This window comes from Drosophila navojoa, chromosome 4 (genome assembly GCF_054131105.1).
Source record: "Drosophila navojoa isolate 15081-1374.11 chromosome 4, UAZ_NAV_1.0, whole genome shotgun sequence".
Taxonomy (NCBI): domain Eukaryota; kingdom Metazoa; phylum Arthropoda; class Insecta; order Diptera; family Drosophilidae; genus Drosophila; species Drosophila navojoa.
The window spans coordinates 23881017-23907015 of NC_142892.1; the positions used below are offsets into that span (position 1 = coordinate 23881017).

The 25999-nt window shown below is 39.3% G+C and overlaps 3 protein-coding genes across 4 annotated transcripts; 2 read left to right on the plus strand and 1 right to left on the minus strand.

Moving 5' to 3' along the window:
* Positions 1–3976: 3976 nt before the first annotated feature.
* On the plus strand, positions 3977–5184 carry LOC108650615 (phosphoglycolate phosphatase). Of its 2 annotated transcripts, none has more exons than XM_018099802.3 (2): positions 3977–4865; positions 4932–5184. In XM_018099802.3, exons 1-2 carry the CDS (start codon positions 4114–4116, stop codon positions 5122–5124), a joined length of 945 nt encoding a protein of 314 aa, XP_017955291.1. In that variant the 5' UTR covers positions 3977–4113; the 3' UTR covers positions 5125–5184. The 2 variants fall into 2 exon arrangements, with proteins under 2 accessions (XP_017955291.1, XP_089116242.1); XM_089260116.1 differs by having other exon boundaries at positions 3977–4854.
* A 901-nt stretch (positions 5185–6085) lies between these two features.
* LOC108650616 (uncharacterized) lies at positions 6086–7512 on the plus strand. Its single transcript, XM_018099803.3, has 2 exons — positions 6086–6927; positions 7199–7512. Exons 1-2 carry the CDS (start codon positions 6182–6184, stop codon positions 7374–7376), a joined length of 924 nt encoding a protein of 307 aa, XP_017955292.1. The 5' UTR covers positions 6086–6181; the 3' UTR covers positions 7377–7512.
* A 4732-nt stretch (positions 7513–12244) lies between these two features.
* On the minus strand, positions 12245–24351 carry FMRFaR (FMRFamide Receptor). The gene is made up of 2 exons (XM_089259561.1): positions 23358–24351; positions 12245–14268 (listed from the first exon to the last, which is right to left on the minus strand). The coding sequence occupies exon 2, from the start codon at positions 13927–13929 to the stop codon at positions 12325–12327; it is 1605 nt and encodes a 534-aa protein (XP_089115687.1). The 5' UTR covers positions 13930–14268; positions 23358–24351; the 3' UTR covers positions 12245–12324.
* Positions 24352–25999: the final 1648 nt, after the last annotated feature.

Below are 25999 nucleotides of genomic sequence, written 5' to 3' on the forward strand. Positions count from 1 at the left end.
CACGATTGACTCCCATCATACTTGATTGAAGACTGCAGCTGTACCTGCAGCCATTTATATAGGGGACTTTCACTCAATGCCCGAGCCGTGCTAGGTAGGCGTCGTTGCAGTCGAATACTGCCGCATGCATATAGCCAACTTAAATACTCTTTGTTAACTTATTTTTATACCTTGATTTTCATAGTTTGCCTGACAGAGGCACATACAGACCGTGCGATAGACAGACAGAGAGACAGAGAACATACCATAGATAATAGGCAACAAAACACGTATAGTTAAATCGGAATAATACTTTACGCTGTTCTATAATATATAGACTTGATAAGGTTAAATGTTGATTTTGTGTGGTAACGCCCGACGGCGCCGTTCTTACTTTAATTCATTGAAATTCATTAGAGCGGGTTTATTGATCCCAATGAATCAGCTTGGCGTTGTCGTTTCGTTATGACATTTACATATGTATATAGAAAATATTTTTGATATATGTTAGAAAATGATACTGAAAGTAGTTTGTCTGGTAAGGAAACTGGGAAACATGCTTCTTTATGTGAGTAATAACAGGAAAAAACGCAGTTCTGCATAAGCGCCATCAAGTCATATGGCGAACACTCAAGACAGCGTATCTACATCCGATTGGCACAAGCCAAGCTGCCCAAATGGACAACTTAATCGCATGGAATGGCGTTCCAAACAATCCATGCTTGAGGCTCTCTGATTTGTGTCTTTGCGGATGTGAGGAGCAGCTGAAGTAATGATGGTATCTGTGCACAAGATTAATGCGAGGCAGTTTGATAATTTCAGCAGCAAGCCATTGTTCTTGCTGACGACAGAGGAGCGGCCGGTGCAAAGTGACAGGTGGATGATCCAGTGACCATCGTTTAGCGTAAAACTTGAATTTCATCTGTATCTTGTCAAGAATTGTACTTTTCCCCCAGGCGAGCTACAATGCAGTAATTAGTAATTATAATTAGCATATAAATCAAGTCATATTTCGTCCAAGTTTCAAGGTATTAATTAGAGACACAGAGCATTAGCACAAGTGCCAAGCAAATTAGCCTGCTCTTGTTAAACCTAATAAAAACTTTTGCCTTTTCGCCCATGTCCTCGGGGGTTTTGGATGTGACAACGCAGTCATGGGGGCCTCCTCCAGAATAGGCTGCAGAAACTTTGGATATTTCAGTTAAGTTTCTGCCATCGAATTTCCGTTAGATTGTTTTCATAAGAAGGGTGCTTGGAAATCATGCTAACGGAAAATAAAAGCTATTTGCTTAAAGAAATTAGCTGAAAATCCTGTTAACCAAGTGTTCTCTTCACAGTTCGCAGCACACATATATTGGCTTTAGCATTTACTTCAAATTCAGGCTGTGCTCATACACCTGGAAATCAATAAATTCTATTTCGCTTTCATGTTAGAGCTCGTATTAAATCCAATTTGTTTGTCTTTTTTGTTCTTTTTTCTAGAGCCGGTAAAGCACTGCGGTACATGAAAAACAATTTTCGGTTTTGTTTTTATATTCACTCGGTAGCTATCTTGGCATATGTGAATTGTAGAATTTTATATTATTTTAGATTGGTTAGAAGGTGTGCACTGTACGATACTGTTTTTATTCCCAATCCCAATCCCCAAACCAAGGGTATAGTCGAAACTCTCAGTACACCTTTGGGCTTTCGCTTTTTTTCAAGCGCTTTGAAGTAGGTATACGAGCATTCAACTGGCTCTTAATTAACGCTCGTTCCATATAATTAACATGAGTGTGTGTTCTATAAAACCAACAATTTATATACAATTTTAACAGACCTTCACAGCATTACGCGTGTTGTAATAATTCTGAATGCGACTAAATGAAGCACCCTTATACATTTTTCATGTTGAAATCAGTTGCATACAAAAATACAGCAGATGGTTTTCCCACTTGTAAACCTGAACCTTCAATTGACCGTGCCAGCATTTTTCAGGCCTAAAAAACACATTGGATTGCCCTTGCAATTTGTTTATAACGAATTAAATAGGTATTACGATTTGAAGTGATTTAAATTCAAATGGAATATCCGTTAGTTATTAAAACTTCGGAATTTTCCTTTAAGTTATATTTCTCATCAGTTTAGTTCTCATCAATTGCGATCCATTGCTACTTGACTCAAATGTCAGTCAGCAATTAAGCGGTGGTAAGACAGGCACACTTCAAAATTTATCAGCTCGTATTTTATAGACATCAGATATGAGTTAAAGCAGAGTACTATTGCTTAAGTTCTGTGTTTGGAAATGATGTTTAGAACAAGTTTTTCTTTAAAATTACAGAATTTTGCAGGAATCAACAACCTAATCTGCTCGACACGTCGTCCCTTACCGACCATCAGTATTGGCATAAAGAAGTCTTTAGACACATTCAGCAATGAAACTCTCATGTTTGTTGTCAGCAAAAGATTTTTGATATAACGCTATCACTTGATGATTTTAGGAAAAACTTTTCTTTCATCGGCTGCAATTAATCTAGGAATTATCTCGCTGTTGGGCTTATTCTACTCGATTTGGTTTTTATAAATCCAAAGAACATCAACAATTATTATAAATATTCGTTTCGCGAATTATGGTCTTTCTTTATTCTATTTCGGACAAAAACAAGTACAATAATGACAAAAATCATACAAAGTCTATCCTTCCGTTCTCGAGCTATGCAACTTTTAAGAAACTAACACGTCTTGCTCTTATTTATGTAAAGCACATATGTAAAAATTTTAACTTTATTTAATTTATATGAAAGGTATATAACTAAATTTTAGCTGAAACAGAAAATTGCAGTGCTTCATCTAAAGAAGCTTGCTGCGTTGGTCAGGTTGTGGCTCACAGTCACAACTAGGCTTAACATTTTCATAGCATACTTTGCTGATGCTTGAAATAAAAATTGTATGTGCCTTATTTAGGCAAAAGCTTTGCCGTTACATAGCCTTAGAAATTTGTCTCGTTAATTTTGCGGCAATGTCGCAATAAATGGGTGTAGGCCAAGGTTTACAAGGGATATAGCCGTCGGCGATTTGACACAATTCGGACGGGCAAAAATCCGCTAAATTGCTGCAGATTTATTTGAATTCCATAGCCAAATAGCCGCAAGCAAACACCTTTTCACGAATAAAGCCCAAAGGTGACACAATGCAAGTGTCGACTCGGGGAAGTGGCCAACTTGAGTGCCCGGCAGGACCAGCACCCAAGTCAAACGCCAATTTAATTGGCGCCGCGGGGCGAGAGCCTGAACCTGACAGCCTCTGGCGCTAAGGCGATTTAGACAACACAGAACTCCGAAGAATTGGTCCACGGTGTTCCTCCATTCTTTCAAGTGGACGTCGAGCATTCTCATTTCATTTCGCTCAATTAAAAGTTGCGCCGCTGCCAGAGCCGGTGCTCAGCAGGCAACTGGACCGCATCACTGCCTGCAATGGCCAAGCACTCGTAACAAATGCGCAAAGTTTAGTGAATTAAATGCGTCAGCCGTGGCCTTGGCTGCCTGATTCCTCGGTGAGTATTGTCAACTAATTTCAAGTTGTGCGAACAGCCACTAAGCTGCTCTGTAAAGTCTGTAAAGTCAAGTTGGGAAATTCAACTCAGCTCCACTTCTCGCTGATGAATTGCCAGAAAAGTTTCATTTATGCTAAGACAGCGACAAAGATGTCAACTCGGTTCACTTTAGACTGCTCAGAGTGCCAAAGCAGCCGCCATTTGCAAAGTGAGTGACATTTACATTGACATTAGCCACTTGGGAATTATAATCCAATATTAGGTGCACATCTTTAACAGCACCAATATTTAATTGCAAGAACACGCAGAGGATAAGTATGCAGATCCCTGTCGAGGTACAAAGAACATTTGTAATTAAGTGAATTCCCATAGACTCTATTTAAAATCAAATAATATTTCGATTCGATTAGGTTTTTGACTTAATAACTTAACTTAATAACTTAAAAGTGCCTAAGTATAAGTAAAATTGTACATTTCACCTACTCAACAAATAGCAACCCAGGTTTTTTGTCCATTCAAATCAGAAATAAATTCAAGTCGTTGAAAGAAAATACTCATTGTTCCATATTACTACACGAAGTCGCTACAGAACAGATTGCAGAATGCCGTTCAAGAAGGGTGTCTGTCAGCTGCTTGCCTTGAACAAGTTTAGTATCCAGCAGTGGATGAAAACATTCGATGCCATGATCTTTGATGCGGACGGCGTCCTCTGGAGGTTCGACAATCCGGTGGATGGAGCTCCGGAGACATTCAACGCCTTGCGGGCAATGGGGAAGCGGGCATTCATCTGTACCAACCACTCGGCTTGGTCTCGGCAACAACTGTTCGACAAGGCCGAGAGACTGGGAATTATCGTAGAAAAGAATGAGATTATTTCGTCAGCTTGGGCATTGGCCCACTACCTAAAGGAGCGTGGATTTAAGAGAAAGGTGTACATCATCGGGGGTCAGGGCATCGTTGATGAGTTGAAAGATGTGGGCATTGAATCTATACCAATCAGGGAACGCCCCTTGGTGGGAGCTTCTCTGCGGGATCAAGTGTTAAACATGCCCATGGATCCAGATGTGGGTGCTGTAGCTGTGGGCATTGATCAATATTTCGATGTGGTGAAGCTGACGAAAGCATGCTGCTATTTGCGTAACCCAAAAGTAATCTTCCTGGCCACCAACCAAGATCGAGCGCTTGCCGTCAACTCGGACCTCTTTATTCCTGGCGCTGGCAGCATGGTCTCAGCCGTCCAGGCAATAGCCAATCGTCCGCCCTTTACCTGCGGTAAGCCCAATGCCCTCATGTGTTTGCATCTGATGCGGGAGGGCATTATCAAGCCGGAGCGCACCCTCATGGTGGGCGACACGTAAGATGCTGCACCAATGGCTTGGCATTCGATTGAACTAACTATATATTTAATTTTATTTTGTAGCTTATACACCGATATTCTGTTCGGCTATAATTGCGGCTTTCAAACTCTGCTGGTGGGCTCTGGGAACACGACCCTTGACGATGTGTCGAAAGCGCAGAAGTCCAAGGATCCAATGATGTACCGTCAGATTCCCGATCTTTTCCTACCTAGTATTTCCGACTTATTAAAGTTTTTGCCTTCTAAAAATCGTTGACTTCAACAAAAATACGAGAAATCAGTGCACCGTTAATAAACTGACAGCTGATAAACTCTACTCATAGCACAAGATTGAGTGGTCTATTGCTTGAATGTAGATAAATCTTTAGAATATCTCATTTTACTTTTTAATTTAAGTGGCAGGCGGTCGGTAGATCCCATAAGAGAATATGATTTTCCATTGATTAATTCAACCAACGAAACTTTTCATAGCATATAAATATTAAGAATCAAATTACCCTTTTTATTAAAATGTATGTAATCATACCCTGAACCCATTGAAAATGGGAAATCAGGGTCTAAGGGTCTTGTAAAAAGTATGTAATGGGCAGAAGGAATCATCACATACCCCAAAAAGTATATATATTCTTGATGAGGACCACGAGCTGAGTCGATATAGCCCTGTTCGTCTGTCCGTCCACATGAGGACGTTGATCTCAAAAGATACAAAAGCTAGAGAGCTGGAATTTGGCATGCATACTCGTGTATACCATGCGCAGTACAAGTTTGTTTATTTTTTCGATAACTCATCCGATAAGTTTTTATCGAGAATAATTGAAAAATTGATTTTTTTCAGCCCCCTTCGCCTCTAATTCAAACAAGAAAACGTAAGAAAAGTACTAGAGACTTGTGCTTTGGACTGCACACATTTCCAATATATTGAACAAAAAAATTCTCATAATGTTGCTCACACAGCAGCGCTGCCCAAGCGCAGTCGCTTCTTACTGCGTAGTTAGCAGAGCGCCTTCGTAGACGTAGGTGTGGAGGCACGTGTATGTATGTGTGCATAAAAGAAGTGCAGAATGATTAGAATACCAGATTGGAGAGCTATGGGTATCTCCTAGTCGAGCAGTCTCGACTAGAGCACTCTTACTTGTTTTGATAGGCGATGTGTTTGAATGTGCAAAATGTGTCGGGGCTTAGTGCCTACCACGGATAGTACTCCAGAGAAGAGCACTCCTATTTGTTACCTATCGAGTGCTCGCAGATAATTAATTCAAAAATTCAAATTTTTATTTCATTTGAATGTAACTAGTTTATTTTTCAGATCGAACATGTTCAAGCAGACCTGCACCAACCTCACTACCCTATCCATCCAACGGGTGCGCCAATGGCTGAACGGCTTTGAGACTATTATCTGCGATGCTGATGGTGTGCTATGGCACTTTGACAAAGCTATTGACGGGTCAGTTGAGGCCTTTAATGCAATTCAAGATACTGGGCGCAACACGTTTATTGTGACAAACAACTCGTGCTTGTGCAGCGAAAACATTAGGCTAAAGGCTCGCGATTTCGGCTTTAATGTGCATAAAGATCACGTGCTTAACTCTGGGAAGTCCGTTGCCAGCTTTCTGAGCAGCAAGAACTTTCAGCAGAAGGTTTTCGTTGTGGGAGGGGTCGGCATAATTGAGGAGCTGTCAGACGTGAATATATGTGCGTTTCAATTCAGAAATGAGAAGATTGAAAAGTCTATGCGGGATTTCGCGCTTGAGATGGAGGTAGACGAAGATGTGGGCGCCGTTGTTGTGGGCCGAGATGACAGTTTCAATATGTGCAGCGTTATTAGAGCCTGTCACTATTTGAGAAATCCTCAAATTCTGTTCCTCGGCTGTTGCTTGGATGCTGCCTATCCCATTGGCAATAATCGTGTTCTAGCCGGCGCGGCTGCCATGATAGCACTAGTTAAGACCATAACTTCACGCAAACCCCTCATTCTTGGCAAGCCAAACCCCTGGATTGTCCGAGAACCCATCGAGAGTGGAGCTATCAATCCAGCAACTACGCTGATGATCGGCGACACGTAAGTAAGAAATCTAGAAATTAATATCTGTTTATTGTACACGATTCTTATTATGTGGTTCGTCTTGTTTAATTAAGTCTGAGGACAATCTTAGTCTGGAGACCTTAATTAAAAAAAGTCAGACAAATATCTCTGAGCTCTTATTGTAATAATAATAATTCTTCTTCTAGTAATTCTTATGACAGATTATGAGCGCTCATCTAATGTATACGTAATAGAAAAACTTTATATAGAAAAAAACATATAATATAAATTCTTTGTTCCTTTACAGACTTGAAACAGATATAAAATTTGCCAATTATAATGGATTTCAGTCAATTCTTGTGGGATCCGGTGTCACAGAATTGGAGAAAGTGGAAAGGATACGCGATAGAGGGCAGAAGAAGCAAATGCGCTTAGTGCCAGATGGATACTTGCCCAGACTCTGTGATATACTTGAGTATCTTTAACATTGACCGATTTATAGACGAATCAATATTGAATGATGTGTGCATTGTGTTTTGTAAGCTCGTCTCTCGCTTCGGTTGGGCTGCATTGATATGTGAAATTAGCATTCAGACAATAAATCAATATTTTTCCAATAGCCCCGATAGCTGCAGAATTGAGATTCATTCACTTTTCCCTTTTTGTTTTCTTTGCCTCGCTGGCCACAGCTTTTGTCTGGCTGTGGAATCCTTGTCAAAACTTGGAGCAAGTGCAGTCAGAAATGAGCGCCACCGCAAAGCTCAACACACTGTCAACGGCATGCCATGCCATGCCATGCCTGCCATTGTGTCGGCCACGCGTGGTGCGGCGGTGTGGTGGCTTACCGTAACCTCTTGCTCGTCATTCACACCCGACCACTTAGGACGGCACTTGTCTGCCTCTTTGCCCGGGTCAGACGGCGCGTTTTTCAAGCGCTTATCCCCATGCACAGAAATAAAGTCCTTCAATGACCAGTGTCCACTGTGGGCGACAGCTGTGAGCGGCATTAAAAAATATTGCCTGCAAAGACTGTAGCACTCTTGTCGCAAAAGGCGCCACGTGCGATTAGTATACTCAGTGGTTGTCTTTTTTTGTTTGTTTGATGCCCTGTGAGTTTTAGAGCCAGTGAGAGCCTATTAGCTATGAGACTGAGTATGCATATTAGATAGAATATCTCTTCACTGCAGCTAATTCTTATAGACTCCAAGTCAGATTGTACAAGTAGTGCGAATAGAGCATTGCAATGTCGGCCACAGCCTTTTAATTTTTTCCGCTATTTCGATAAGATCATTTTAACGCATATGCCGCATATTCACGTGTTTTTTTGGGTCTTATTTTTTTGCTTAGCTCCCACGCGCCATGTGCTACGCACAGAATTATGTCATTGTTAGCTTAGCCTTGTTTATATTTCGGCTCTGGTTCGCTAGATGCCAAACACCGCCAAGCCAACCATGGAAATGGGCTGTAATGTAATTGCGAGCATTACAAGCTAATTGTATGGGCGCAACTGCGTATTGCCCACAGACACAGCTCTACTTAAACTTGAATCCCGCTGTACAGCAGCCGCAGGGTAGTTAAGATCTCGGTCGGAGATAGTCGAGCTATTGTGGTTGGCGTGAAGTAGGGTCCTGGGAGGCAGGAAATCGAGTTTGCCTTGACAATGTTTTGTGGGTTTCGTAGTTTCGGCGAAAATGCTTTGAAAACTAAACAAAAGTTGTCAAAGAACTTGGCGACGTTTACAAGTTGAACATGGTGGAGCCAAATGTCCAAGATTAATTAAATTTGAAGCCGTGCTGCAGATGCCATGTGTTCGTCTCTGACAAAAACAGTTAATTAATTTGACAACACCCTGACGGGGTCAACACTATGCGTGAAGCATCAAAGCTGGTGACAAAGTGCAAGTTGATATCGTTTGTCAATAGCTGGAGTGTAGCCAACCCTCAGAACAAACCCAACCCCAAGCAGTTGGCCAAACAAAATGGCAACAGCAACAGCAACAGCAATGACGGCTTGAACTCATCATCATCTGCCTAACGCAGAGCTCGATAATCCTCATGGCATTAAAAACACATCAAACTGTTTAGAATCCGTTGGCAAAATTCAAAGTCATCAGCACTAAAAATAACTCGACTCTTGGGTTTGTCTGGCTGCTTTTTTTTGTGTGTGTGTGTTTGTGCTTTGTGGGCTCTCGCTCAGCTCCCTGTTGACATTATCCAAGCTGATTTATTGTCTTTATCACAAAGCCAGGCCACACTCGACTGAGGCAGGCATAACAAAATTTCAACAAAAGCAAACGCAAACGCAAAGCGAAAGCATAAGCGAACTGCCTTTGTTGCTGCTGCCAGAGGCAAACATTTTCAATCTGTGGCCAAATTTTCAAAGCACATTTCTGGGCGCATCCATAAACGTGCCAAAGTACTTAACTGTAGTCAGGGGAAAAGTCTTTCGCATAAATCGACCGGTTTTAATTAGTTGTGCATTTGTTCTGATTCACATTGCTGCTGCTGCTGCTGCTCATGGCCTAGGTCCGTGCACAGCTTGTAATTCAATTGGCGCGATTATACCCTAGCTCAAAGCACCTGCTGGAGCGCAGGCATTATTTACACTCACCTGCTATAGTAATTCACGCTGTAGGGTATTTGCTAGTTCACAGTTATTAAATTATTTTTTTATTTTTATTATATGTCTTAATCGGCATAGCTTTTAATAATGATAGTATTTTTTGTAGTAAACATCTATCGATATTCCATAGATATCGATACTTAACGATGGCTATGAGGTCTACCATAGTGACGTGAGTGTGACGATAGCTTAAGCAGAAGACGCAGAAAAGGAACGAGAGCACAATTTTTAGAAGAATATAATTTAATAACTGTATTCTTTTTTTGTTGACTATTTGCACCGTATTTTATGTTAGCCATGGTTAGAGATATCGATTTCTCGATATCTTATAGTTATGTAAGCCTTGAGCTATGAAATACAGACTAGCTTAGTATCTGCTATTCAATTACTTACACTATGTAATTTAACAACCAAGACGCAGGGTATTTTTCCGCTCATCGTCTGTTTATTATAAGGATTTTTCTTTGTGTCCTGGCGTGTCGGCGACATAAACTCTGAGCTCTCGCCACGTGCTTAGCATAGGCAACTGCACAAAGCTCTGTGCTAAGTGCCACCCACAAGATCCGCTTAGGCTCCGGTTTTATGGAGGCTGGCACTTCTTGGCCACGCCCCACTTCTTATAAATTGAATGTTAGGTGGCTATTAGAAATAAACATTCACAATTGCAATCGATTTAATCGCCAACTATGACATTATATATGTATATAGCGATTCCTCGAAATGAAAATGAAAATTGGCTGATTTAAAAAAGTCTTGAGTTTGAGATCTCACAATTATTGAAGTACATTTTAATTTGTTTTATTGAATCTCAGGAGCAAATATTGAACTTGATTTTTAAATTAAAACTAAACTAATGCTATATTTAATTGTAATTTTTAAACTGCAATATAGTTATTTTTTATGTATAATATATGTATGCTTTGCATTAACTATATAATTATCATATAGGAAATATTTACAGATTCAGTTAATTATTTATATATATACAAAAACAACGAAGTTTTTATTTTTCAGTTGGGAGGTAAGTTGAATAAATTCTATTTATGAACACCTGAAAATGTCTTTTACCATAGCAAAGTGTGTGTGTTTTGTTTAAGTGTACGTGTTAAATTGAGCTACTTTAAGTTTCTTTTCGCAAATTGGCGAAGATAAAAGTAATAAAGAATTAATGTTATCGAATTTACCGACGAACTTTGAGTTAACTTTTCCGACAACTTGACATATTACAACGTCGACTCAAAATCCCCCCTCAAAAAATAAATATATATGTATATGTATATATGAACTGCTATCGATAACAAAATGAAAAACTTTTCTATAATTTCAGGCCAAACAAAATGTAAAAAATAATCAAAACAAAAAGAATCCGAAAAAATCATTTATCAAGTTCGCTGAAAAATGCATTGGAAAGTATATTTAATTAAAGGCAAAAAGTTGGTCCTAATAAATAAAAGTTTCGCTGGCCAAATGCCCGGGTCAGCTCTGGGTTATGGTCTTCCACTTGGGCATTAATCTACAGCGTGGGTGTATAAAAAAGGTTCGCAACTCAATTTACTGCAAAACTGAAATAAATTCAATTGATTGAACTGAACTGAAAGTCATAAAAAAGAAATACAAACTGAAAGGAATAATTATGTGTGTAGTTTGGTTCCTTAAAGTACAGCAAAAATTTGTATTATGCTCTCGAATTTGCTTCTCTTGAGTGTCCTTGAGCTCAATAAATGTGTACAGAAAGTTGGAAGAGAATAATATGTTTCTAAATTCATCAGACGGCTTCAAGAAATTTGGATATAATGATTTGGGACAGTATCACATATCGAGGACGTAATAGTTAGATCATGGACGCTTGTCTCTACTCAAACTATAATTTTGTATATACATACATACATCCATGTACTTAACAATTCAAAGTTATGCGATATACATATTGTTGCAGTTATTGGAGGTATATACATTTGTATTTGTATATATGATACTCGATTAGATGGTGTTATAAGATTGAATTCTGCCCGTCTATCACCTTAAAATTTGGCACGAACATTAACATAATTAAGAAATGAGATGTTACCGCCCACCATGGGGGTGTCAATCAGGATTTGAAAGTATCCCAAATATTCCCAAATTTTCAGTTTTGGAACGTGAGCCTTCTGAGAATTAACCAAAACTGATTTCTCTGTAGGGTAACAGATGTGAATTGAAAGTCTAATAACCAAACTGCTGTATTGGGTTATCAATTTGTTATTTGGGACGGTTGTATACATGTATGAATTAGTTTTATTTAAAAATTAATTAATTCAGGATCTGTCATACATATAAGTATCACGAATATGAATTTGGTAACTGACATTCAAATCAACCTGTATAGATACATTATTCGGTAACTATATATAGTCTTTTCGTCTCCGCCTAGTAATTCTTACGCCTATTGAGCCCCAGCTAAATCTCGTTAAGATTACTCTACAGATGTCCATCTAAGCTCATTCTTTCATATGAAGAACTGCTGAATTAAATGTTGTTGTATGATTTGTGAGCTCTTAAGGATTGAGTGCGTGATTTTATAAAATGTTTGCTGTACTTTTTGTTTTGTGGTGTCTTTAAAGAGCTTGGAGTACAGAGCTCAGAGAAGGATATTGCAACATATAACGCTTATCACAAAGTAACGCGACGCTTGGCGCGCTTAGTTTATATAGTATGTATGTATATCTCGTATATATATATATATATATATATATATATATATATATATATATATATATATATATAAGTGACTAGGAGTCTACCATCTACACTATGTACATTACTATGGATAGCTCAGAAGCCCGAGGAGACGTGGCCGAGCTTCTTGCCATCCACGGTCCAGTCGTAGCCCAGGGCCGTATTATTATTTGTCGTCGAGTTCGTGGTGGAGACGGATCGTTGCATTTCACGTGGCCCTGGATAGTAGACGACTGGGCCGGGCGACGGTGCTCGATTCCGTTTGATTTGCAGGAGGCCGGGCGAGCCGGAGACTTGCGTGAGCCGAACGCTGTTCAGTGAGCTGCTGCCTCCGGTGGTGACCAGGTAGGTTGTCGTGGTGCTCCGCTGCGTGCCGTGCCGTGAGAAGCGGCCGGATGAGCGATGGTTCATGGTGCCGTCGCCGTTGTTCGATATTGAGCTCTCGTAGTGTATAAGATCCGGCTGGTCACGACTCAGGCGTCGCTTGAAAAAAATGAGTAAAAAAATACGCTTGAACTTCTCGCCGAATATGATGTAAATGAGAAAGTTGACGCTGCTGTTGATCGTGATCAGCAGGTTGGAGATTTTCGTCAGCTTGTGATCGACGACGCTATAGAATGCCTCCGAGATGTTTAGCACCAGCGGCAGGAAATTGAGCATGAAGAATACAATCACCACGCACAGCAGCATCGTCGCTAGACCGATCTCACGCTTCTCCGATCTGGAGAGCCGTTGGCGCTCCCGATTCGCGCGCTTCACCTGCATATAGATAAGGCAATTGAGAATGGCCAGCGTGAGAAAGGGAATTATGTTGTTCACAATCAGGTAGCACCAGTGTATATATATATTGATGTAGGTCGGGTTGCGCCTCAGCGCCGAGGGTCTGATGCAGTGCAGCACGATGGTCGTGTTGGGCAGCTGGTAGCTCACATTGAGCACTTCCCAAAAGCGCGGCATGTTGTAGGCGAGCGCAAAGCAGACGCACACTATGAAGTAGATCTTGGCACGCCCATAGGTGCAGAGAGCACGCGCCCGCAGCGGATGACAGACGGCCACATAGCGCTCCAGGGTGACGGTGAAGGTCATATAGATGCTAGCCGTCTGGGCGATCATGCCGATGGGAAACATCGCCGGCGATATGAACGGGTACACTAAGTTGTAGTAGCCGAAGAAGTGGCCCGTGTAGGGGTAAATGGAGGGTATGCCAAACAGCAGCATGGAGCTAATAATTAGCACCGTGTCACAGCGCGCCAAACCAGTCAACAGATAGTTAATGCTGGAGCGCATCTGCGGACGGGACAGAATTATCATTGATATCACATTGCCCAGTATGCCCAGAACGCCAACAATGTTGAGTATGACGCCGCACACCCAGAACTCGATGCAATTATTCTCCAGCTGCGGATTGTAAACCAGCTCACATTCGTGCAGCCACGCCAGATCCGCGCTCTCGTTCTGCGCCTCATAGCTGGCGTTCAGCAATCGCTGGCTCGCATTGAGCAGCACCGGGGCCAAGGTGCTGTCTACGGAGTCCGTCAGATCGTAGCGCGCGGTCTCCTCAATGCGCTGGCCCGTCGCACTGGCCAGGAACTGATCGTCGCTGATGGGCGCCCAGTCGTAGTCGCCGGATGCCGATGGCGGCATTACACCTGACCCTGGCTGTTGCAGGCTCAGCAGCAGCCGCTCCGCTGCGCCGCTCATCGGAAGTTTTCTATTTGGGATCTATTTGCTAGCTGGCAACTGTTCCTGGCATTTAAACTTTTATCCAGCAACAACTTTGGCCGCAACATAAATTCGTTGACCGCTGTAATAGTTTGTTGTAGTTGTTGTTGTTGTTGGGTCGCACCTGTGCACACTCACTTGAACACTCACACATACACACACGGTATTGAGTGAGGGTGACTTAGAGATTGCGTAGAAAGCTCGTTGCTTGCCTTTCCGTTTATGGTTCACACTGGGGCGCAGAGCTTTTTATAGCCCAGTAGCAGTAGCTGTAGTAGTAGTTTTTGTTGTTGCTGTTGTTGTCGTTAACACTTTAAGCTGAAAGAGAGGAAATGAAAAATAGAAGGACTTTTAGTACAAGGCTTTTGTTTGGTCAGGTGATTGTGTATCGTTCAATTCAGGAACAAACTTTTTGGCTCGACTTTTGCTTATTTGCCCAGCAATTGGTGCAGCAACTAAGAGTATTGCAAACTTTGTTCCAGTAGTTCATTGGTAAATTTATTGATTGGGTTTCGTCAAGCATACCATATATACAAAAGCACTAAATTGCTTTTAAGGTATTGACAGTTGTTTTAATAAAAAATACTCAATTTGTTTATATTGCAAACAAAGGAATATTAAATAAAATTATTGGTTTAAATTATTTTTATTTATTTCTAACATGACTTAGCAGCTGAAATACCAAGACAGAATTTATGTGTAAAGTCCAGACTAAACCCTTCACATCTCAACGATGCCAGGTGCTCTAACTGTCCTGAATTGTATATAAGTAAACAAAAAATAACGCTAGGCAAGCTAACACAAAGTTCTAAACTTAGCCATGAAAACTGCTTTAAACATTTCTAAAAGTTTGTTATTCAGTTATTTGTTACTTAAGTATGAGGAAGAGAGATTATTTGAGAGAGATTATTTGTTGAGCTGCTAATATCGCTTCCTCACACTTAAGCAACCCTGTTTTTACAGAGTATTCCTCATTTGAAATATCCTTCAGAATTGAACAACACTTAACTTTCGGTACGATGGCATGTTCGGTTAAATCTATTTTTTATATAACATGTCAGATCGAATATATATGTATGTATGCATATATTGCAAAGGGATCAATTTTTGGATAAAATGTATTTCGACTCGACTGGCAATTTATATTTAGTAAAGCCTATTGCTTCAATAAAATCCAGTGTTTGTGCTTCTGAGAAAATGGTATTATTGAGGTGGACCACAATTTTCTTATACTGCTTAAAAAGGTAGAATATGTATACGAGCCTCAACCACTAATAATTCGTATTATTTATATAGGTATATTAAGCTGAGGAAATTCTGCTGCCGAGTTCCATTTAAACATTTTGACGTATAATGCCAATGCAAATTCATTTATCTATACACTCAAAAGAAGAAAGACATTAGTCAACCTTCCCTTATCAATTCGTTGTGGCTGTAGACATCCTTGAGACAATAAATGTGACAGCGAAATATACGCAGTGAACTTTATAATTATATTACGCCACCTTTCTACAAATGGATCAAATTAAAGTGCCCGAATTGTATCCAGCAGACACACGCGCTCACCTGTGTAAGTGGATGCCTCATCCCCTGTCAGCCAGCCCGTCACCACAGCATTTGGACCAACAAATCAAGCAAAGCACGCGCACATAATAATAAAACTCATAAAATTTACGGCTGTGGAGAAGGTACGATTCACGGATGGGAAGCACTTGATAAAATACCTATCCTTTTATTTTTTTGAATTAAAGTTAACATTCATAAAACAAAACAAAAATAATTTTTATCTAAAATTGTAAAGTTTTTTAGATGAAATGTTTGGACTTTCGATTCTTGAAGTCCCCTGCACTTAATCGAAGGCAAAATTAATTACAATTTTAATACAAAATATTCTATGTTTCCGCATTTTTGTTTTAAATTTTAATTCAACTAATTGATTAAGATTTAAGTCTGTCTCCGATTGATAAAGCTAAAGCTATTTACGTTGAATGTTTGACTCTCTTTTTCACACAGGCCCTAGGCCTATTTGCTTAACCCACATATTAGACAACATGATGATACCCTCTCTATGTATATGTGTCGATACCGATGATGTATATATGTATATACATTTATATTTATGTTTATTTATTGGCTTCTCGGCACTCCGCGCGCCTATCGAATAATCAAATCAATTTAACACATGACAGCTCTTAGCTTAATGCCGAGTTCACGGCATGATTTGTGGCTACTGGCAAAATAGGCAGAAAAAGAAAAAAATAATAAAAACAACTGACGCAAAAGTTGTTTTTGTAGTCGTGGTAGCTGTGGCTGTGGCTGTGGCAGTGGCTGTGGCTGTGGCTGCGAGAGCGCATTGCAACCACAATGCTAACGAGGGGCTTGTAGAACATAACGTATGCGTGTTTTGCATTTGGCATTTGTTATCTCTCAGCAGCTGCAGTAAATCGTCTGTGGTCGAGCTTCTGCCGTAACTGTAGCTGTGACTGTGACTGTAGTTGAAACTGTTGTCCCGTGGCATGTTAAATGCCCAACGATTTGCATCTGCTGGTGGCAGGTTGCAAATGGCAGGTGGCTGCTGGCTACTGCCCGGTGGCAGGTGGCAGGAGATGGTAGTTGCATATGGGAAATTCGTGGCCAGCAGGTGTTATTGAGCATCCAATTTTCCGACGGGAATCAGCGCTGCTTTATTCCGGCCGAGTTCCATTTTTGCCACAAAAAGGCGATTATAACAATTAGATTCTCAAATTGGATTGCTGCGAGGGAAGCTGCAACGGCTACAGCTACGGCTGTCTCGCATTGGAGTTGGAGTCGAGCAATTAGAATGTCAATTAGTTTTAATGGAGCCCTTTTCACGAACTACTGCTGCTGCTGCTGATAGACCACTTGCACGTGACCCCACTTCCATATTTTCTTGAATATTGTTAACGAACCACAGCCCATGGGCACTTTACTAGCCAATTGCCTCAACATTTCACTGTCCAGTCGAGAGATATGACAGAGACACTTTTATTATTATTATTTATTATTATGATTTCTCTTTTTCTATTTGATTTTGAAGACAACAACAAACGCCACGTTTGAGTCTGCTGTAGTGTATAAATGGAATATAAAACATATAGATTTAATTTTCCAACACTTGCACATTTTTCTCAGAAACACTTAAAAGTTATTAGCTTTGCAATTTTGAGAACTTTTAATTTCTCAAGACAGACATGCCGTTATTAGCTCGACTTTGATTGCACTGTGATACATAACTGCTTTCACTTTGTTGGACAACTCATTAATGATGTATTAGTACCTACAGAGAATTCCCAAAAATACATTTATGTCAAGTCCTCAGAATGCTGCACTCAAACTGGGAGAATGATTCTATTTCGAAGAAACGTTAAACGTTTACTATTATTTTCACCATAACTTTAAACTACATTAAGTGATATTTCGTAAATTAATTGGATTCATCCACCAACCATTACTTCCTATTAGTAGCAAAGCAATTAAACCCTATTATCCCTGGAATTCTGTGTAAGTGAGCAACGGAGCTATAAATGACCTCGTTCGCATTACAATGTATTCTGGTATCAGACATATTCGATTCACACTCGCTCCATGGCACACACATGAATGGACTTAGTTAAGTATGAAGAGGGGTATGGGGACTTTTTGCAGCCCCAGCGACAACAGTTCCAATAAATGTTATTTTTTTTTTTAAAATGACACTGAGCTTAATTGTTCAGCAAGATATTTGCATGTGGCATTCCAACTGGAAACGTGTCCTGCAAGGATTTTCATTACTGCTTCGCAGAGGAGACCAAAAACTATGTGCATATTGCATAGTACTGGCTGGCTAACGAGGCGACAGCCAGTCTGCATTTCATTTCATTTCTGTTTCAATGCCCCAGCCTGCTCTTGCCCTATATTTATTCTCACTCTTTTACACTCTGTCTGTCTCACTTTCACTCCTGATCTCTCTCTCTCTCTTTCTCTTGCGCTCTCTTGTTGTCTGTTTGTGTTTTTCGGTTTGTGTGGGCGAGCAACTTTTGGCATTTGCTCTAATATATGTTTTGGCCACTTTTTGTTCTCTGTGTCAACTGTAAACAACATCGCGGTTATTTGGTTCCATCGGGCGTTTGCTTTATATTTGTAATTATAAGAATGCAAGCGTTTCCATGCACTTATCATAATGAATCGAAGGCGAAAGCTTGCACAGTGCATAAATGTATTTTTATACCCTGAACCCATTGAAAATGGGAAATCAGGGTATAATGTTTTTGTGAAAAAGTATGTAACAGGCAGAAGGAATCATCGCAGACCCCATAAAGTATATATATTCTTGATCAGCATGACGAGCTGAGTTGATATAGCCCTGTCCGTCTATCCGTCCGTCCGTCCGTCCGTCCGTCCGTCCGTCCGTCTGTCCGTATGAACGCCGAGATCTCAGAAGATATAAGAGCTAGAGAGCTGAAATTTTGTGTGCATACTCGTGTATACCATACGCAGTACGAGTTTGCTTTATTTTTTCGATAACTCATCCGATAATTTTTATATCGAGAATAATCGAAAAATTGATTACTATTAAACGTAGAGACTTCAAATTTACTGTGTATATACATATGATGAATACAAACATTTTGTAATCAACAGATTTTGGATACCACGCCCCCTTCGCCCTAAATTTATAAAAAACGTATTTCTAGTACTAGAGACTTGTGCTTTGGAATGTACATACATTTTGACCATATAATTACGCCCTCAAAATTTCATTAAGATCGTATGTTTACAAAAGAAGTTATTCACAAAGTAAATTCTCATACTATCTCCCACACTGCAGCGCAGCCCAAGCGCAGTCGCTGCTTACTGCGCAGTTAGCAGAGCGCGGGCGCGTGAGGGTGGATGCATATGTATGCATGTGTGCGTGCATAATAGAAGTGCAGAATGATAAGTATATCAGCTTGGAGGGTTCAGGGTATCTCCTAGTCGAGCAGTCTCGACTAGAGTCTTCTTACTTGTTTTACTTAGGGCTTGGGCATTTAAGGCCTTACGCTCTTAGGGCATAAATGTAAAAGATTAGTTTTAAGCAAAAAGAAATGCTAAAGGTAAAGCATGACTCATTTAAATTCATTATTTATTTGAAAGGAATTTATGGAATATTTTTATATTTTCCAAAAATTATTTAGAATAAACTAAAGGAATAAACTCTACTATATACATACATTATATTAAGCAATATATGTAATCGAAATAAAAGCTCGAGTTCCTATAATCAGTCTATCTATCTTCATTTATTTATTTGTTTCTATTCTAGATTTATAGATAGCATTGTCTTAGCCAACTTAAATACCTTTTCTATTCACTAAGTTTTTTATTTGATATATGTGCATGCGCAATATTTATTTGCGTGAGCGTTTTCGTATATATTTTTGTATACCCAGAACCCATTTAAAATGGGAAATCAGGGTATAATGGTTTTGTTGAAATGTATGTAACAGGCAGAAGGCGGCGTGGCAGACCCCACAAAGTATATATATTCTTGATCAGGGCGACGAGCTGAGTCGATTTAGCCCTGTCCGTCTGTCTGTCCGTCCGTCCGTCCGTCCGTCCGTATGCACGCCGAGATCTCAGAAGATATAAGAGCTAGAGACTTCAACTTTTTTTTTAAATGTCCGTAACAGCAGCGCGCATATCGAGTTTATCACTAAAAAACGATAACTCATTCTGATACTTTTTTATCGATAAAAAACCTTATCGAAGATCACTTAAATAATTATATCTCCTACATCTTTCAAGCGTCTCCAAATTTAAAATGTATATTAAGATGAACTTTATACAATTTCGGTTTTTGTTTACCCCCCAATTTACCCCCCACCCCTAAATCCACCCCCTCACCCTCATCTTTTTAAAAGTCGTATATCAAATACTAGAGACTTGTGCTTCGGTATACACATACATTTAAACATTATGATTACGTTCTGAAAGTTTCATTACGATCGTACGTCTAGAAGTTAAATTATTCAACAAATAAGTTCTCCTAATATTGCTAGACTGCAGCGCAACCAAAGCGCAAACGCCTGTATATGCGTGTGTGTGTGGGTATGCGTGTGTTTATTTGTATGTGTATGTGCGTGCATGTATTTGTTTGTATGCGTGTGTGTGCGTGTGCGTGTGAGTGTGAGTGTGCTAACTATTATTGAAATATCAGTTGCTTGTAGGGTTCAGGGGATCTCGTAGTCGAGCAGTCTCGACTAGAGCTTTCTTACTTGTTTATATTTGAAAAACTTGCTCGAGGCGGAAACCAGTGTGCTCTAATCCACATCAATTTGTAACAGTATATATAATATTGTTTGATATTTATTATCAATTAAATAACAATAATTATTTGATTTTCCCTTTGATTGTTATTTATAAATACTTTAGTAAACACTTTGCTGACTATTAAATGTTAATAATAAGCAAATAGAACTGGGATCTCATTAGAAGTGAGCCAAAACTCAAACAAAATTTTCCTTTTAGGTCGTTAGAAAGTGAGCGGCATATTTATATGCCGTTGACTTTTTCTTTGGCAATTTTCTTAAATTCGTTTAATTAACTGCTTAAGTATATTAATTTATACGGCTCGTTGGACAGCTGTAAATGATGCGAGCCGCACTAACTAGGGGACATCGGCTCCGTGTAATTCTATTGTGTCTGCGCCACATGTACAATTTACTTATCAGCGATTTTGGAGGCATTGTTGTCGACTGGCAGCCAGTCGAGGCAGTATCTAATATAGTTGGGAAATTTATGAATGCATGTGCTGTATGGGTATGTGGCATATGGATATATGGTATATGGTATATGGGTAAGTATAGAATTTATAGTATGTTGGGAGCGTGTGGCAGAGCATATAAAATGTACGAAGAGATATGCTCTGACACGAGTCTGAGCATCGAGTATACGCATGCTGAGCCACAAGACGAAAACAGCAGATATTATAATTATTATAATATTTCTCGGCGCTCGCTTCTTAAAAAAAGAAGAAGAACATTCGCCAGAGAGGAAGAGAAAGAGAGAGAGAGAGAGGAATTTTTGTGATATATTTTTAGTTGACAGTTTCAAGGCTTTTTCTTAGCGAAGGCGAAGCAAATAGAAGCAAATTGTAAAACGAATGTCATTATAATTTGCAAGAGCGTGGCGTTTGGCGAAAGTAAATCTTCAATTTACATATTTTCGTTGCTTCATTTTTAATGAGGACATTGCAATGCGCGGAATGCAAAGGATCAGGGATCGGAGCGCATATTCGTGGGGATAATTGTGTGAATTTGCGCAGCAATTTGATTGCTCAATGAGCAGGTGTTCCACAGACGCTCGACAGACAGAAAAACAGTACACTCGTGGTCGGGCACATAAAGCGGCTGATTTATGCCTGGATGCGTCTATTATCCTTTTATGCTCTCTGTCTGCCAGCCTACAAGTACAAGTGTGGATGTCGGCTGAAGCACAGCGAATGTGCTCTGCGAGAGCCATTATAGCGACGCAGTTATTTTTGAAATGATGTTGCCGGCTTTTATGTAAATGACTGCTGCATCGTGATATGCGGCGTGTACTTAATCATCTCGACATTAAGTGCCCACCCGTACAAATCGCAATGCAGCCAGCGCTCACTCAGCATCAAGGCTATGGCTCAGCGACCCTCACAGCCCCCGCAGCCCTCCTTGGCCTGGTCCTCACCTCAGACCGTTCCAAAGGAGATATTTGTTTCTTCACCTGCAAGTGGGTGCCAATGACTGGCAGCAGTACGTGTACGTGCGTATGCATACGTTTATGTTTACTTAATTTTCAATTTGCGAAAATTTCGCCAGCCTAAAACATTTATTCACAGTTGATTACATTTCACTTTTCTCGATTGAATAATATTAAGTGCTTTGCATATGGAAATAGTATTTGGGCTAACGCAATTAAGGCGACTGCTTCTAGTTTATTTATTCAGAAAATGTGGGGAAAGATATTTAGGCCGATCGGTAAATAAAATTTGCAAATTGCTACAAATCAAATATCCAAAATTACAGATTATGAAAAAATATATGAAAGCTATCTTGTGAAAATATTTATGAGGGTTAAATCCTAGCTATTTATTTATTTATATTTATCGCTTCATTGTACATATGTATATACAAACATATATATTCAGTGTAATGCAAAAAGATGTTCATAAAATATTCTCTTCGCACTTTGTATTTTAAAAACGTTTCTTTTTTGTCAGTCTCGAAGCTTTCTAGGATTAAATGCAATGTGTCAAAAAATTTTAATTCATCTTAAATCAAAGCTTGAAAATTCATATATGTATGTCACTGTCATGGGCATACAGTATGAATTACGTTTTTCTCACAGCACTCGACAGCTTCAAAAATCTGTGATAAATGTGACAAAAATATTATTAATAAAGTTGACGTGATGGAAAAAAGGGGTTCAGATGACGAACCACCTGTAAATATATTATGAGATTTATCTCATTTTATTCTGATGGGAAATTCAATGTAAAAATTGCCGACACCTAAATCGTTAAATTATAAGGAAAAGGCGATTGATTAAACGAACTACAAATACGATTTTTTACACTAAAGATTTAAAATAAACATTAACTAACGGGGCACAATACAGTTTCAGTGATTGGAAAAATCGATGGTACTGCATGAACATTTTCTTATAGAAGTTTATATTTTTTCAGCAGTCAGTGTATACAGAAAGCGAAGAATCTTTAAAGGATGTGCTCATTAAAGCCAAATTTACTTGATAATAATGTAATAATAATACGGCGAAAGTATAAAAGTCTTACAGTAATAATTTGAGCGGAGATATAATCAGTTTATCTTTGAATTTGTATATCTGCCTAGTAAGTTTTATGGAGTAAACTAAAGACTGCGTTCTTATAGACAAAAAGGTCTTAAAGAAGTTCCAAAAAAAAAAAAAAAAAAAAATTCGAACAGTATCATAGGTTTAGTTTTAGCTACAAAAACTTTCTTCATCCAGCTAAACATGAGAATACAGTGATTGATGTCTTTTGTTGATATTCAAGTTTTACATTAAATTAACTGCTTAAGTTGCCCAGCCCTTAGAGGATAGGTAATTTTTGCGATAGTGTAACGTGAGCTATTACTGTATGAAAAGAACACAATTTCCAAACCGAAAAATTCAAGTGGTGTTTGGTAGGGTGAGCAGAAGTGAGGAAATTTCATATGCTCAATTCAGTCACGGATTTGAAGACCAATTCTTAATAATTTAAATTAAGCAATTTACTTAAGCTATAAGCTAGCTTGTGTACCTACGAAGCTTATTGCCTAATGTAAACTATTTGTTAATTATAAGCAAGTATTAAGCGGTAGAGTGCATCCGACTGGCTCGTTTTTTTTTTCTTTTAAGATTAATGAAGTTACCTTGGGGAATTTAATTTACAATGCAGAAAACTGTACCTCCGCTTGTGTGAATCTGTTGTCTGTATTTCAGGTCCGTGTGCTCCAGCATTTTTTTGTTTGCCAACTGAAGCGAAGCGATTCGAATTCCCAGGCGACGGTGCGTTGACTCATTTGCATATTTTATATAAAAAATGACAGCCATCAATGCCAGGGCATCAATGCTGGCATCTCTTATAGGTAATTACCTACACCGACCATACATACATGAGGGCATGTTATTAACGACATTCAGCTTTCGGTTTTTTGTGCTCATAATCTGCTTACGATTGCTTGAGATGGCTAATTTCTTGATGTTTTCACGTTTTGAATATTTCGAGTGGTTTTTATGATTATTTGCTTTGCTCTCGTACTCTTTCTCTCTCACACACACTCTTTAATAATATATATATTAATTTTATTTATTTATAAATTTATGTGATGCTCGCAGACATTTTGTTTTTCACTTTTTGTTTTTTATAAGTATTTGATTTACTTGATTTCATATATATTTTAGCCAGCAGCTGTTAATTTGTGGACAAATCAACATGAATATATTTGCCAGTATTAGATGCACTTTTCACATTTTGAATGTAACGGCTGCACACTTTAAAGACTTGTTTGGTTGCATGTGTAAACGATTCGAAATATGAAGTTTATTTATTTTTTTCTAATTAATTTGCATTTCTCTTCAATATAAACAAGAATATCAGCGCTCTATCTCTTTTTCGCACTGTCGCTCTTTCACTGATTTACACACAGCTCTCTCTCTCTTTTTTTTTCTCTTTCTCTTTCTCACTTTCACTGGCTGTATGTTGTCATCCCGCTCAGCAGAATGCAAGTGATATTTATAAACACACGTCGTCACCGGGCAATGTACCTAGAAAATGAATCCACTCGAGTGGCACCTCTGAGGCAGGTCCACGTTGGGCACGAACACGTTGAACGCTGACAGCCAACTGCGCCGCCAGCCGAGTTTCTCTAGTTTTTCCGACTGCCGCCAAAGTCTCATTGAAAGTGCCATTACGCATGTGCCATGTTGCCAGGCTCGGTCACTGCTCAGCCAGTCGTCAGTGTTTCATTCATAAAAACCATTTGCGTATTCCTATAGTACGCCTTCCGTGCGTCTGAATGTTGACGCAACATTGTTGCGCAGGAAAAGTAAGAGGCCGCTGCGGCCTGCATGACTACGACTGCGGCTATTTATAAGCAATTGCCATGTGCAGTCTACTTTTGTACACCCAGTGAATGTCATTAAACATTTATTTTAAACTATTTGAGCAGGGCTAGACACTGAGTATTCATCTGCAGCTGCGTCAGATGAAGAAATCGCTTAAACTCCCATCTGCAATTTGGGAATAATTCATTTCGAAATGTCGCTGATTTTTCAATGTTTCCTAATCTACTCTTTTAAGATGTTTAGTATTAATTTTTATTCCATTCCACTACTTAATAATGTGAGCAGGAAAATGAAAAGACAAGAATGTATTTTTACAGGTGTTCAAGTTGGGCTCTTTTAAGTCTGATTGTGCAAGTAAATTTCGATAAGTTGAGTGCTTAGCTACTGACTAAACTGACTAAGCCATCAGTTTTATTCCTTTCATGATGTCATCATTCCTGGCCAATGGAAAAATAATGAACAGTCTTATAATGCGGTTGATTGGAGTTTGTTACGTGGATAGGGACAGCCGTTCCTCAATTGACGCGCCCGTTCAGCTGAGAAAGTCTTTTGTCTCGGTCTTAAATGATTATTATTTTGTATTCTATGATTTTCAGTTGTACATTGAATGATGAGTTAATAGAGTAAAGCCCACATAATATATTTTTAATGGCCTATAAATCGTAGCATTGTCTGCTGATAATAGAAAGGAATACTTATTGAAACAGCTGAACAAGATTATTACAGTCAATGGAAATAATCAACAAATACCTCGAGCATGACAGCATTATAAAATACTTGATTTTCCTCTAACGAATATATGTTTAACAGCAGTTACGTCATGGCTCCAGTCGGCGACTCTATGTGAAACGTTTGATTGGGCATTGGGTCTTCCGTAACCCCCAAGATAAACGCTCTCCCTTGGTTTTGTTGTCGGCAATGCACAACTATCCACTCACAAGAACAAAAACTACAGCAACAATGTCCGTTGAAGTGAGATTGACTTTACGGTGTTTCCTCTAAACGAGGAAATTAATTTAATGATTATTGCATACTTGCTCGTTGTTAGGTTCACTCTTGAAAGTTAAATTTGTGTCTCTCCTCTGTACTCGTGCCCATCTTACTTCCATTATTACACCCAATCATGAAGTTCGTTTGATTCAAAGACACTGAACTGGGACCTAGAGATTTGTTACTAGAAATATAGATATATAAACCAGAGCTATAAAGTGTATAGCTGAATAAAAAGAATGCCAAAATCTGGGTGGCTAATAAAAGGGGATTCAAATTGTACCTATTTCATTACGAATTCACCTAATGTCCGCACTAGGGCACGCTGAAAAGATAAAGTCTACATCTTTCACTAAATTATAGCTAGGGTTACCGTGCATCTATAAAGCCTTCGTTTCTACTTTAAATCATAAGGGCATTCGCCACGCCCACTGTCAACGTTCCAAGTTGGCAAAAT

Excerpts from the sequence above, each read along its gene's own strand:
- LOC108650615 (XM_018099802.3), top strand. The coding sequence starts at position 4,114 with ATGCCGTTCAAGAAGGGTGTCTGTCAGCTGCTTGCCTTGAACAAGTTT. Across the intron at positions 4,866-4,931 it reads ACCCTCATGGTGGGCGACAC|CTTATACACCGATATTCTGT; the intron begins GTAAGATGCTGC and ends TTTATTTTGTAG.
- LOC108650616 (XM_018099803.3), top strand. The coding sequence starts at position 6,182 with ATGTTCAAGCAGACCTGCACCAACCTCACTACCCTATCCATCCAACGG. Across the intron at positions 6,928-7,198 it reads ACGCTGATGATCGGCGACAC|ACTTGAAACAGATATAAAAT; the intron begins GTAAGTAAGAAA and ends GTTCCTTTACAG.
- FMRFaR (XM_089259561.1), bottom strand. The coding sequence starts at position 13,929 with ATGAGCGGCGCAGCGGAGCGGCTGCTGCTGAGCCTGCAACAGCCAGGG.